This window comes from Boleophthalmus pectinirostris, unplaced genomic scaffold, assembly GCF_026225935.1.
Source record: "Boleophthalmus pectinirostris isolate CB_2022bp ecotype Guang Dong unplaced genomic scaffold, ASM2622593v1 HiC_scaffold_14, whole genome shotgun sequence".
Taxonomy (NCBI): Eukaryota; Metazoa; Chordata; class Actinopteri; order Gobiiformes; family Gobiidae; genus Boleophthalmus; species Boleophthalmus pectinirostris.
The window spans coordinates 16,377,734-16,390,667 of record NW_026571047.1 but is presented as its reverse complement, the minus strand read 5'-3'; the positions used below and the strand labels follow the sequence as shown (position 1 = coordinate 16,390,667).

The 12,934-nt window shown below is 38.8% G+C and overlaps 1 protein-coding gene and 1 pseudogene across 1 annotated transcript; one reads left to right on the top strand and one right to left on the bottom strand.

The window, feature by feature from the left end:
• Positions 1–448: 448 nt before the first annotated feature.
• atp6v0a1b (ATPase H+ transporting V0 subunit a1b) lies at positions 449–11,444 on the top strand. The gene is made up of 22 exons (XM_020918241.2): positions 449–488; positions 1,086–1,229; positions 1,504–1,582; positions 1,666–1,763; positions 2,006–2,134; positions 3,005–3,087; positions 3,537–3,663; positions 3,911–3,993; positions 4,218–4,311; positions 4,813–5,025; positions 5,093–5,243; positions 5,326–5,465; positions 5,548–5,711; positions 5,834–5,924; positions 6,044–6,162; positions 6,576–6,792; positions 7,104–7,211; positions 7,475–7,675; positions 7,895–7,912; positions 8,398–8,515; positions 8,596–8,767; positions 10,663–11,444. The coding sequence occupies exons 2-22, from the start codon at positions 1,113–1,115 to the stop codon at positions 10,754–10,756; spliced, it is 2,616 nt and encodes an 871-aa protein (XP_020773900.1). The 5' UTR covers positions 449–488; positions 1,086–1,112; the 3' UTR covers positions 10,757–11,444.
• LOC129407940 (5S ribosomal RNA) lies at positions 2,747–2,864 on the bottom strand (annotated as a pseudogene).
• Positions 11,445–12,934: the final 1,490 nt, after the last annotated feature.

Sequence of the window (12,934 nt, the reverse complement as noted above, 5' to 3'; positions counted from 1 at the left end):
AGATAGGTCAATGCAGAAGATTTGGACAGCCTGCAGTAAAAAAAAAAGCGATATTTGCCAGGACCAAGATTTAATAAATGTAATATAAATACAATATTTAAAATTATTTCATTTTATTAGTAAAGATTTTAGTCAGATGTGCTGTGCAGATAGCATTTGGGGACTTTGTATGCACCTGAATTGTTGCATCGTGAATTCTAGAATGCGTATCCACTGGCAAATTTGTTTAGAAATTATACTAGAACAGTAAATGGATCCATCTCAATGCTTAATGATAACGTACTTGAGAGCCCAAAATCAGTTTTCTTGTTGAAGTTATCCTACACTCTCCCACAACAGCATTTTCTCAGAAGCTTTTAATTTAGAAACTTCCGGTTTGAGACCACACATTTCCGGTATCACTTCTCCGCTGCATCAACCGCAGCATCCTCGCAAAACCAGGGGCGGTGGATCACCCGGGCCCGCACAGAGCTCAGCATTTCCGAGGGGTGAGTTAATCACTGGAAACGTACATAGGTCTATTTATTTAGTTAGAGAGGAAATGAGCAATTGTTGCTGAAAAGACGCTTTTGTGCGAGTGATGGAAAGATGGGATATGCTAGGTTTAATCCGCAGCATCATGGCGTCCTTGACAAGGGCAGAGGATGCTGCAAAGCAGGCCTCCGCGATGACACGTCTTCATTTTCGAAATACATTTTTCTGCTGTTCTTAAATGGGCTTTTAACATTATAATGGAGCTTTTTGTAGAATATGATGATCTGTCAAGTGTCATGACCTGCTATAAATATGTCTGCTCTTACAAGGCCTGACTATGAAGAAAAAACAGCACCTTAATCTGTCAGAACCATTGGTCAAGACTAGTCTGAATCTAATGATTAAATAGGAATGAATGGCTTCCATCAACTGGACCTTTAGAGGATACAATTTCATTGTTGTCAGTACAGGCTAAACATTAACCTACACAATATGTAATATAAATCACTTTAGTAGCCTACCAAAATGTACATCAAAAAGTAAATATTAAACATTTGTATGTAGTAGTATGTAAATGTGGAAATATGACATTTTGATGTATTCCCTGACAGGTTGTTGTAGCCGGAGTAGTTTGAACCATGGGGGAGCTGTTCCGCAGTGAGGAGATGACGCTGGCGCAGCTCTTCCTTCAGTCGGAGGCAGCCTACTGCTGCGTCAGTGAACTGGGAGAGCTGGGCATGGTCCAGTTCAGAGATGTGAGACCTTTTGACTCTAGACTCAAGTCTATAGCTGCACTTTGTCTCAAAATTATGGCATTTTAATATGAGCTATGTAATTATTATATTGCCGGAGACTATAATTTTAATACACATGTCAATATATATATATATATATATATATATATATATATATATATATATATATATATATATAAATTATTTATTTTTTTATATATATAAAATTGTGCAGCCCTAATCTGTCCTTTTCACACTCTTGACTGACTAACTAAATCCTGTATATTTACTGCAGCTGAATCCGGATGTAAATGTATTCCAGCGCAAGTTTGTGAATGAAGTGAGGAGATGTGAGGAGATGGACAGGAAACTACGTAAGTATTATGTCTTTTGATAGAATACAGACTTTGAAACATATATTTATAAAGCTATTAACCACTGCCTTTTCCCCATTCAGGATTTGTGGAAAAGGAGATTAGAAAAGCCAACATTCCTACAGTGGACACAGGAGAGAATCCAGAGGTTCCTTTTCCCCGGGACATGATTGACCTTGAGGTAGGCTTTTGAACATTTGAAATGTTTCGAAATATGAATTCCATTCAGAGTACACATTTTTAAACACATCCTGGTGCAAGAAGACCAAAATGAAAACTGCTAAACTGATTCAAAAACTTTAAGAAGCCTAATTTACAGTGTTAGCAAATTTTCTACATAATTAGACATTTAGATTTGATTAATCCATAAAGGATATTACTTGGACACAGTATGCTTAAGCAGTGTGCTGTTGTGTGTCCTAGGCCACATTTGAAAAGTTGGAGAATGAGCTGAAGGAGATTAACACAAACCAGGAGGCTCTGAAAAAGAACTTCCTGGAGCTAACCGAACTCAAGCACATTCTGAGGCGGACACAGCAGTTTTTCGACGAGGTTTGTATATTTCTTGCTCATATCTGGTATCTGGGAAACACTCCCAACACATAATTAAAATGTACTGAACAATGTTTATATCTGATCGTACAGTGCAGGTTTAATAATAAAATCATTGCAATACATTAGACTTTGAGGTAGTAAGCTACTATTTTAGCCACAGCTCGACTGGGGTAGGCTGATGGAGGTGAGACTGCCTGCCAGAATGCACCATTGGCCCCTCTGACAACCACCAGTACTCATGCGCACACCATATCCATCCTAGGCATGGTGGGTAAAGTGTCTTGCGAAAGAACACAACAACAGTATGACTAGAGACACAGCTGCCCTACTATGGCACGTATTAATTAATTAATTATTGCATTTATATAGCGCCTTTCAAGATACCCAAAGCACTTTAGAGTTCATTATTCAATCACCCCACACCCAGTAGTGGTAAGCTACTACTGTAGCCACAGCTGCCCTGGGGCAGACTGACGGAAGCAAGACTGCCAATCTGCACCATTGGCCCCTCCGACCTCACTCACACACACACCATTTTTCATACTAGGCAATGTGGGTGAAGTGTCTTGCCTAAGGACACAACAACAGTTTTTTTTTGTGACTGGCGCCCCACAGTGGCACCTGGAATTCCCAGTGGTCTCCCATCCAAGTACTAACCAGGCCCGGCCCTCCTTAGCTTCTGAGATCTGACGGGATCAGGCTTTGACAAGATGGTATGGCCACATATGTGGCATATGTGGTAAAGCAATAATGCAATTCAAATTAAAGACATATTAACTGACCTCCATGATGTGTTTGTTCTTGTATGAAGCTACATTGATGCTTTTCAAAATAGTTTTTGTAATGTGTAACTGTTTTGCTGTGTAGATGGAGGACCCAAACCTGCTGGAGGAATCTTCTGCTCTGATGGAGGCCAGTGAGGGAGGCCGCGGAGCCCCTCTTAGGCTGGGGTAAGACACATTTTTACAGAAGCTCAACTAACTTTATAATTCTGATGATGAAACAGCCTGAACTGTAGCCAAGTGGCACCTGTATGTTACAAACAAGTTAAAATTTTTTCACAAAAATAATTTAATTTTAGATTTGTCTAGTTTAGATTTATATTAACTGATATGCCTTGAGTATGTGATTCAACATGGAGCATCTAATTTCTTGGTAACTTATAAGAAAACTACTCTTACTGCATTCACGTTTTTAATTTCTTGTCTCAAGATAAATTGCTTTGAAACCAGTCAAAAATGTCATGTAAAAAAATTTTATCATCTTTTTGGGTCATGTAAGCTATTAACTCTAACCTTGTGAAAAATCACTCAAATTAATTTGCATTCTGTATTATTCATGTTATTTAATAATTAGGAGAATTGTTTTATAGAACAGTTGTCTGCTCTGTTGGCTGTAGGTTTGTGGCTGGTGTCATAAGTCGAGAGAGGATTCCCACCTTTGAGAGGATGCTGTGGAGGGTGTGTCGGGGAAATGTCTTTTTACGAAAAGCAGAGATTGAGGACCCTCTAGAAGACCCCACCACGGTCAGTTAACATGTGCATTACAAAAAAGTTTTAAGTTGAGGGAACGGTCACAGCACTGCTCATATTTACCTGATTATTCAAATAAGAACAACAGAATTATAATATAAACAACATAAACAATATAGTGAGGCTTATACCTTTTATTTTGTCACATCTTAGTTTTCTTTGCATGGTATGTTTTTATTTTAATCAGTCATATTTAGTTAATTAAAGACAAATATCTAAATGATGTATTTATGTTTTACAGGGCGATCAGGTCCAGAAATCAGTGTTCATCATTTTTTTCCAAGGAGACCAGCTGAAGAACAGGGTGAAGAAGATCTGTGAGGGGTATGTGTCTGTGAAAGTATTAGGCGCAGACTGCTATTGACAGCTATGTGATACTATTTCTTTATTGTCAATCACAATGAAGTCTTGCAGCTTACATAATTAATGTAACATCTTTAAGTGAAATGGGAAATATTCCATCCCACATAGAGACACTGAGATAACGACAACAGAGACCTGAGTTCAATGCACTGTATATGATAATGTATATGACTGGTTTGCCTCAGGTTTCGTGCCTCGCTGTATCCCTGTCCCGAAACCCCACAGGAGCGGAAGGAGATGCTAGCTGGTGTTAACAGCCGCATTGACGATCTCCAGATGGTAAGGCTTCACTAATTAATGGATGCTGTTGATTTTTTTTATTTTCTACAAATTAATAAAGCACATCTTTTTCATAGCACTTATTTGCTTTGAATTTTGAAAAATGTTATAGAATAATATGATGATAAAGGTCACAAGTGTTTGGATGCACTGGACTGGCAAAACGTCCAGATAATTTATCTCTGATCATATGTAAATGTTTTCCTAATAGTTCAGAATGCATTTGATTCCTGTTTCAAAGGGTATTTGTATTCTTTGTTTGGTGCTGTTGAATACACAAATTAATCTAAACTGGGTACAGCAGGATGTAACTTTGTGTTTGAAGTTGCAGTGATTCAAAGGCTTTACATTGATTCTCTGCCCCAGACCTGCCCTGCTTTTCTCCAATAGGTGCCAGTGTCTAGACTGGCCAGAGTTCACTGTTCCTCTTTGATGGAAAAGTCTCTGATTATTGTTGTTGTTTTTGTATGTGTGATCATATTTATATGATGTCCTGTTCAGGTCTTAAACCAAACTGAGGACCACCGGCAGAGAGTGTTGCAGGCAGCCTCTAAGACCATGAGGGTTTGGTTCATCAAAGTGCGAAAAATGAAGGCCATCTACCACACACTGAACCTGTGTAACATTGATGTGACCCAGAAATGCCTCATTGCTGAAGTCTGGTGTCCTGTCTCAGACCTGGACTCCATTCAGTTTGCTCTTCGCAGGGGAACCGTAAGTCACTCTGCAGCTCTGTAAGGGTCAGATGTTCAAATTAGACTTAGTGTTTTGTGTTTTGCAGGAGAGAAGTGGCTCAACAGTGCCCTCTATCCTCAACAGGATGCAAACCCAACAGACACCTCCAACCTTCAACAAAACCAATAAATTCACATCTGGGTTCCAGAACATTGTTGATGCTTATGGCATTGGGAACTACAGAGAGATTAATCCAGGTTATACAATGAGCTTTAGAGCAATAGTCCAATGAAGACAGGTGCTTGAAAATATATTTAAATGTATGTTTGTGTTTTCCAGCTCCCTACACCATCATCACCTTTCCCTTCCTGTTTGCGGTCATGTTTGGAGACATGGGGCATGGACTGCTGATGACCTGCTTCGCCCTGTACCTGGTCATAAGGGAGAGTCGCCTTCTGGCACAGAAGAGTGACAATGAGGTACAGAGGGACCTAGTTCAGTTTGTATTGTTCTGCTAGTTCAATTGAGAGTACTTAATATCATGTCTTGATTTGCTCCTAGATGTTCAACATGGTGTTTGCGGGGCGCTACATTATTCTTCTCATGGGAATATTCTCTGTTTACACTGGCATCATCTACAACGACTGCTTTTCCAAATCTCTCGACATGTTCGGCTCTGGCTGGAGTGTGCGGCCCATGTTTGGCCCTAAGGGAGCAAACTGGTCGTAAGTTGGGTTAGGGTTGGGTTTTTGCTATGTTAAATATTCCTGAATAAAATCGTATTCCTGAATAAAATAGTAATCCCGAATCTGCATCAGTACAAATAACTGGACTTTTTGTACCATAGGTCTGAAACACTGGATTCAAACTCAGCACTGCAGTTGGATCCAGCTATACCAGGCGTGTTTAATGGACCTTATCCTCTGGGAATTGATCCGGTAAAACTTCACTTAAGCAATCAGATGTTGACTCAGTTATCTGATGTAGTAATGGTCTCTATATGCAGCAGTGTTGATCTTACTTTTCCCATTAAATGGGCTATAAACTGTTCCTTTAGATTTGGAACATTGCCACCAACAAACTGACCTTCCTCAACTCGTTCAAGATGAAGATGTCTGTGATCCTTGGTGTGATTCACATGATCTTTGGAGTGTCTCTGAGCCTGTTCAACCACATGTGAGTCCCACTGCCACCCAGCTTGCATTGACTCTTACATTTAATTTCATTTGTTTAATTATTCGTTTGACACACAAACTTAGTGGCATCTGGATGAAGTCTGAACACGTTTATGTGGAAACCCTTGTTTGAAGAAGGCTTATATTTAGGGAAGTTATTTATTACTGTAGTAATGTGTCTAATCTATCTAATGTATCAGTGTGATTGCAATTTTTTTTCAGCTTGTTAAGATTATGAAAGCATAAATGACTATGGGGAGCTACCATAATCTCCTCTATTAATGGGAAACATTGCTATCTGATATTTACTTCGAGATTACTGTCTATATAGGCTGTAAAATAATACAGTTGAATAGCTCTTGAAGAGTTGGTTAAATTGAGTGAGGGGTTTAATCTTTCTCTTTGTCATCACAGGTACTTTAAGAAACCCCTGAACATTTTTCTGGGGTTTATTCCAGAGATAGTCTTCATGTCCTCTCTCTTTGGCTACTTGGTTCTATTAATCTTCTACAAATGGACCGCATATGATGCCTACAACTCTAAAGACGCCCCCAGCCTTCTCATCCACTTCATCAACATGTGTCTGTTCAACTACAATGACCCTACCAACAAGCCTCTGTACCGGGGACAGGTGCACTCTCCCCTTCCTCTCTCCCTCTCTCCCTTCCTCTCTCCCTCCCTCCCCACACTTAACCAGCACATAAATATTCAGGATACTTCATTCAAGGAAAAAGACTGTGTTTATGGATAGTAGCTGTTTTTAGATACAGTTAATTCAGTTAGCGTACATTGAATTTAGATAAGCTGACAGCTCATACTGTAACAGAAAAAAGAAAAAAGATGATTTCCTAAGTTGAATTCATTTAGTCAGTCACCACACTCCACTAGGCAGCATATAAAAGTATTTAACATGTTGTATAACTCTGTGTGTTTAATTTATAGATGGGGATCCAGGTGTTGTTGGTCCTGATTGCCCTTGCATGTGTCCCCTGTATGCTGGTTGTTAAAACTATGGTGCTTCGGCGACAGCACCTGTGGAAAAAGCACCTGGTATGTCAGTCCTCGCCTTCTACATTTTTGCTTGCATTAACTTTCTTCATTCCTCTTCTGCCATTTATGTCATTGCACATTTTCTAACATTAAGAGCAAGGTTTCAATGCCATGAAAAACAGTCCTTAAAGGGCACTTAGTTACAGTAGCTGTTGATACTAACATTCCATTTTAGGAGCCCTTCAGTACTGGGGGCTCAGTGCATTGAAAAAGGCTCAGGCTTGCTTTAAGCTGGACACAGCTTTTGTGGCTTTTGTATCTAGTCCCAGAAGAGGGAAGAAACCCCTGCAGAGAATCTAGAGCAGTCTTTAGAGCAAACAGGCGTGTCCTCATCATCCACCGGACTCCCCCAACAGGGCACGCAGAAGCTCGGAGGTGTGCGAGTGGGCAATGGGCCCACGGAAGATGAAGCTGGCATCATGGACCACGACCAGCTGTCCCATCACTCAGACGAGGGGGACGATGTAAGTGTCACACACTCAGAAAGCTCAATTAGACATACAGATGACCTTTCAAGTTACCCTTGAAACAATTTTCTAAATATTGTCTTATGATGTCATGTAAAACTCTGAGTCTGCCAGTGCAGAACTTTCTTTGACTTGCAGTCACAAAGTAGATCCCTCACAACTTCCCTCTCATTTAGATTGTTACAGTTCTAACTTTCCTTTTTGTTTATATTACAGCACACTGTGGAAGAGCCAGTAAGTACACATCTCACACCTCACCTGGTTTTATTATACACATACACATGTAAGGAAAGAACAGTTCATGTAACACGCCAACACCTTTGACTTTTTGAGAAGAAACAACAATGGCCTCTTCCATGAACTCCTTCGAACTCTCACATGAACAAAGGAGGAGCATAAAAAACGGAAACTTATCTTGCCAAGTCAAATCCACAAAGAGTGTAAGCTAGCATTATGTTCCTCTGTTTTTACCTGACTGTTCCAGACCGGAAAGGGCTTGTGTTGCTCCAAGAGAGAAAGCCAAAGAATGTTGTTCAAATACTTTTAAAAAGATAAGCAGGCTGGTGTAAGGAAATGGCTTCTTAATTGATATATTTGCCTGTTGAGATAGCACCAAACCCATTCACACAGCCTTTAGTCCAAGTATATTCTATGCCTACCTGTGTGTCCATAATTTTTACTGTTGTGAAAATGTTATTAATGGTGTTATTTCTCGGCAGTTTAATTTTGGAGATGTTGCGGTCCACAATGCCATTCACACCATTGAGTACTGCCTGGGCTGCATCTCCAACACAGCCTCCTATCTGCGCCTCTGGGCTCTCAGCTTGGCTCATGCACGTATGTCTGCAAAGTTTCTAAAACTACAGATAGGAGCTTTACCACAACACTGTGTTTGACGAGTGTCTCACTGCCCACAGAGCTGTCTGAGGTCCTCTGGGGGATGGTTATGCGCCTGGGCTTGTCCTCGCGCAGTGGAGGGGGCTTTTTTGGCCTGTCAATCATCTTCTCAGCCTTTGCCACGCTCACAGTTGCCATCCTTCTGGTCATGGAAGGGCTATCCGCCTTCCTGCACGCCCTACGTCTGCACTGGTAAGGAACTTGCAAATATTTACTTCATTGGGTGAGGCCAATACAGTTATCCCAGAAACGAAAACGCAGCCTTACAATATGAAATTATGGATGAATTTAAAGGGCCTGTATCTGATTTCAAACCATGAGTCAGGAGCATGTTTTAGTTTGACCTTTTAGCCCCATGCACTTAGTCTTTTCTGCCACTGATATTGCACCATTATTTGATTGGCCTAAACCCTCTCAGTAGCTTCTGTATTAGTTATTATGTGAGAAACTGTATTAAATTCTACAATTATTTTATTATTAAGCTGTTTTTACTATTCAATGCATGACTGAAAGAGCGTTTATCTTGACAAGAATAAATGTTTAAGTGTTTCTTGCAAACTGAAAACACTCTGTTCCATCTTGTGATCTCATATGGTAATTCAGGAAACGCTCCACTCTGTTTTTAAAATCCACACACCTTTACTAGAATCATTTGGATAATTTCAACCCCCAGAATTGCCTGTTTCTGTTAAATAAGATACAAAAGATAGCTGACTTGAAAACTACTGCTTCATGATGTCACAAGGTGGAACAGAGCATTTTGAGCTTTGGACATGTAGACGGACTCAGAGTTACACAAACATGTGTGAATCAAACAAAATACAACTCCGGGCATGTTTGTCATGAGGTAACAACATTATAACATGACTTAAAGCTCACAAGAGTAAATTTTGCTTAATATTGGACCTTTAAACTTAGGTAAAGGTCCTAATTTTACTGTAAGTATTAGAATAACAAGCTATCAATGTGTGTTCACTCAGGGTTTCCTCCCTGATAATGTATAATATCAGACCAATCTGACCATGTGTGAAAAGATACATGAATTGCTGGCTGATAGTGCTTTGACAGTACAGTTGAATGTACTCCGTGCCATCGCCGCCCAGCACCGCCTTCCTCTGCTCATACCACTGTCCTGACTCATATTAAAACCCACAGGCTCTGAAGCTATTTACTACTAACTCAATAAAGATGCCAAGTTGTTTAGTAAACTGAATTATGTTACCCAGTATACCCACTATACAGCCTAAAGCTCATTCTACATCCATTAATACGGTCTGGTGTTTTACAACATGCAAAGTAACATAGGAACCATGGGAACCACAGGAACCATAGTTAAAATAGTAGTTGCCTGGTCAAAGATAGGTCTTTTTTATCTTCCCAAAGTAAGTTATCAAAAAGCAAGTCCTCTGTGACTGGGAGTGTGAGCATTTGGTCTCTGGAAAGGTGAAAGGTTAAAGGTTGTAGGAAAGTATTTTTCACAGAGTTAAGTAAATAGTGGTTTTCAAAGTGTAGCCTGTTCACACATAAATGCTGATGAGCTAGCTGTACGAACACACGCTCTCCCCACACTCGCTGAGGTACACAGTCTTCAACCAAATCTAAACCAGGACTAGACTAGGGAATAAATTGGGACTACACCAGGGCTAAACTAGGGAGTAAACCAAGACTACACCAGGACTAAACTCTAAGGACTAAACTAGGAACTAAACCGGGACTACACAAGCACAACACCATAACATCATTTAATCATATAATTAATCAAGGACAAAACCAGGACTACACCAAGATTAAGGCTCAATCCCAGTTCTACCCCTTAGTCTTTTGTGCTAGCCCTACCCCTTCATTTTGCGCATTCACAAGACAAGGAGGATTCAGTATTTAAACCAGGACTAATGGAATACTACGTTAGGACTGATCTACACACTACACCGGGATCAAATCAGGCCCAAACAAGGGCCTTTTCAAAGATATATGAGGATTAAATGAAGACTAAACCAGGATTACACCAAAAACAAATTTTGGATTAAACTAGGATTAAAACAGGTTAAAACAGGACTCAACCAAAAACATGTGTTTTTGTTTTTCAGGGTGGAGTTCCAGAATAAGTTTTACTCAGGGCAAGGCTTTAAATTTGTCCCATTCTCATTTGAGAGTATCCTGGAGGGTCGCTTTGACGAGTAGGTACCCTATAGTGCAGACCGAAGACCCTGCTAAATGTGCATGAACCTTCCTGATGCCCTCTTCTGCCTCCTAGTGGTGATTGTGGTGCTTGTTGTAACATTGTGTACAAGTGACAACCTTCAACAGTGTTTCCTATCATTTATTGTAGATCATCCAAAATTTATGCTGTGAACAATTAAAAAACAATTGAAAAATCAATTACATTCGATTAATATTCATTAGATAATCAAAGGGACTAGCTAACTTTAATAATCCCATTACCCAGAGCAGAGTCAGTGTTACAATTATCTGAATGTTTTTACAATTCAGTCAATCAATCATTTTGTAATTCCTTTTTTATGTTATTTTACCAAGAAATCCCTTGTGATCAGTCTCTTTTTCAAGGGAGATCTGGAGACACAGGATATTAACTTAAACATTATTTATTTGATTTAAATGTATGTTGTCTTTCATTTCGACATAGGACATTGAAAGGAAATAGGATAACGAAGTCTTCATTATATTTTTATTTATCTATTTATTTATTTATTTATTGGTTGTTATTATTTGCACATATCAAATGTTCAAAATTAAAATCACCTGTCAATTTAATAGAAATTGTATTTGTATATGAAATGATGAATACAATAAATAAATACAATCTATGTGTGAAATATAGTGTGATTGTGTCTAAAGAGAAGTATGTATGTGAACCATCAGCGTCTGGAGTCAGTTCTAGTTTGGACCAGTCCTTTCCCAACAGTACTGTGCTATGATTGAGCTGTCAGTCTATGATTTTCAATAAAGTTACGCTGATTGATTTTGTGTCCTGTCATTTCTCCCAGGTTTTGAGTCTGAGGTCTTCTATCAAATAATTCAAACAAAATACTGCTAAAATATACTGAATTATTCTTTATAGCTTCCTTGACCAAAACAGAAATGTGTTGAAAAAGATCAGGCAAAATAATGATTTTTGAATCTTTAATTATTTTTATTTGACTAATAATAGGTTAATGCATATGTTGCATATTTTTTGATCGGGTACCTCTAAAATAGACTTTTAATGGAGTACGTTTATATGAATTTTGGATCTTCCAAAAGCCAGGTGACTGCATTCATCTTCTATGTATTTATTTTTTGTAATAATTCAAACTGTTGTTATTCATAAGTAGTTTATTCTGTGTAAAAGTCAAATCTTACAAAATTGAGCCATGCTGCAACAAACAGAACGCCATCAATGACACTTAATACAACCCAACATTTGGCTTTATTTACAAAGTCTATCAAAGCGCCATCACAGCACGAACAGACAGAAGAGACCAGTTTCACTATCAAAACATGTACAAATCTCTAACCACTATATACTTCAGTACCTCAGATTCTTTAGAACTATTCACATGTTTTCTGTCATTTGTATCCAAAATAAATTGTGCACCATAACTCATCTCAATTCTTTTCAGACAGTAATATTCCCATTACATTAAATCATTTTATCAAATATATATATGTAGATATAGATGTGTGTATATATTTATATATATAGCACCACAATAATGGTTGAATATAATAAGGAGGGGATGTCACATACAAAAGACCCGTGTTAGTATCAACAAAAACAAACAAACTCTCCACTGCTCTTTCGCTCCAATGGAAACCAATCAATTTTGAGTTACAATGATGGTATACAAGAACATTTCAGTAGTTGTTCACAAGTATCTTTTTGGTTGCGGGGGCTTCCATGTGTAGGGGTCACAGAGAGAGGGACAAAGACTTAACGCAAACAACAAGCACATAATGAACACACAAGCACAAATCACAATGACTCTGGTCCAGACAAATGCAAGGCCAACTTCAACAGAGCATCTGTGAAACACATAAACAAAATGGTTACTAGGTCTTAAAGAAAGTTTTAAAAGCACCTTTTTTAAAATCACCAAAAAAAAGATGTGCCTCTGATATTAGAAATGCTACAGATTAGGTCAGTAGAGTTCAAAAAGTCCAGGGTTTGTTCATTATTACACAATATTAACTCAAGTAGCATTGATCGGATAATAGACTTCATAGAGTATTGTCTGGGATGTGGGCTCCAATGTATTGTGTTGTAGTAATTCAGTGTGCTGGTGACCTGACAATGAAAATAGCTCCATCCTCCGCATATTTTACACCAAATATAATGTTATTCTACCAATACACAACTCC

Excerpts from the sequence above, each read along its gene's own strand:
- atp6v0a1b (XM_020918241.2), top strand. The coding sequence starts at position 1,113 with ATGGGGGAGCTGTTCCGCAGTGAGGAGATGACGCTGGCGCAGCTCTTC. Across the intron at positions 1,583-1,665 it reads GGAGATGGACAGGAAACTAC|GATTTGTGGAAAAGGAGATT; the intron begins GTAAGTATTATG and ends TTCCCCATTCAG. Across the intron at positions 3,088-3,536 it reads GGAGCCCCTCTTAGGCTGGG|GTTTGTGGCTGGTGTCATAA; the intron begins GTAAGACACATT and ends TGTTGGCTGTAG.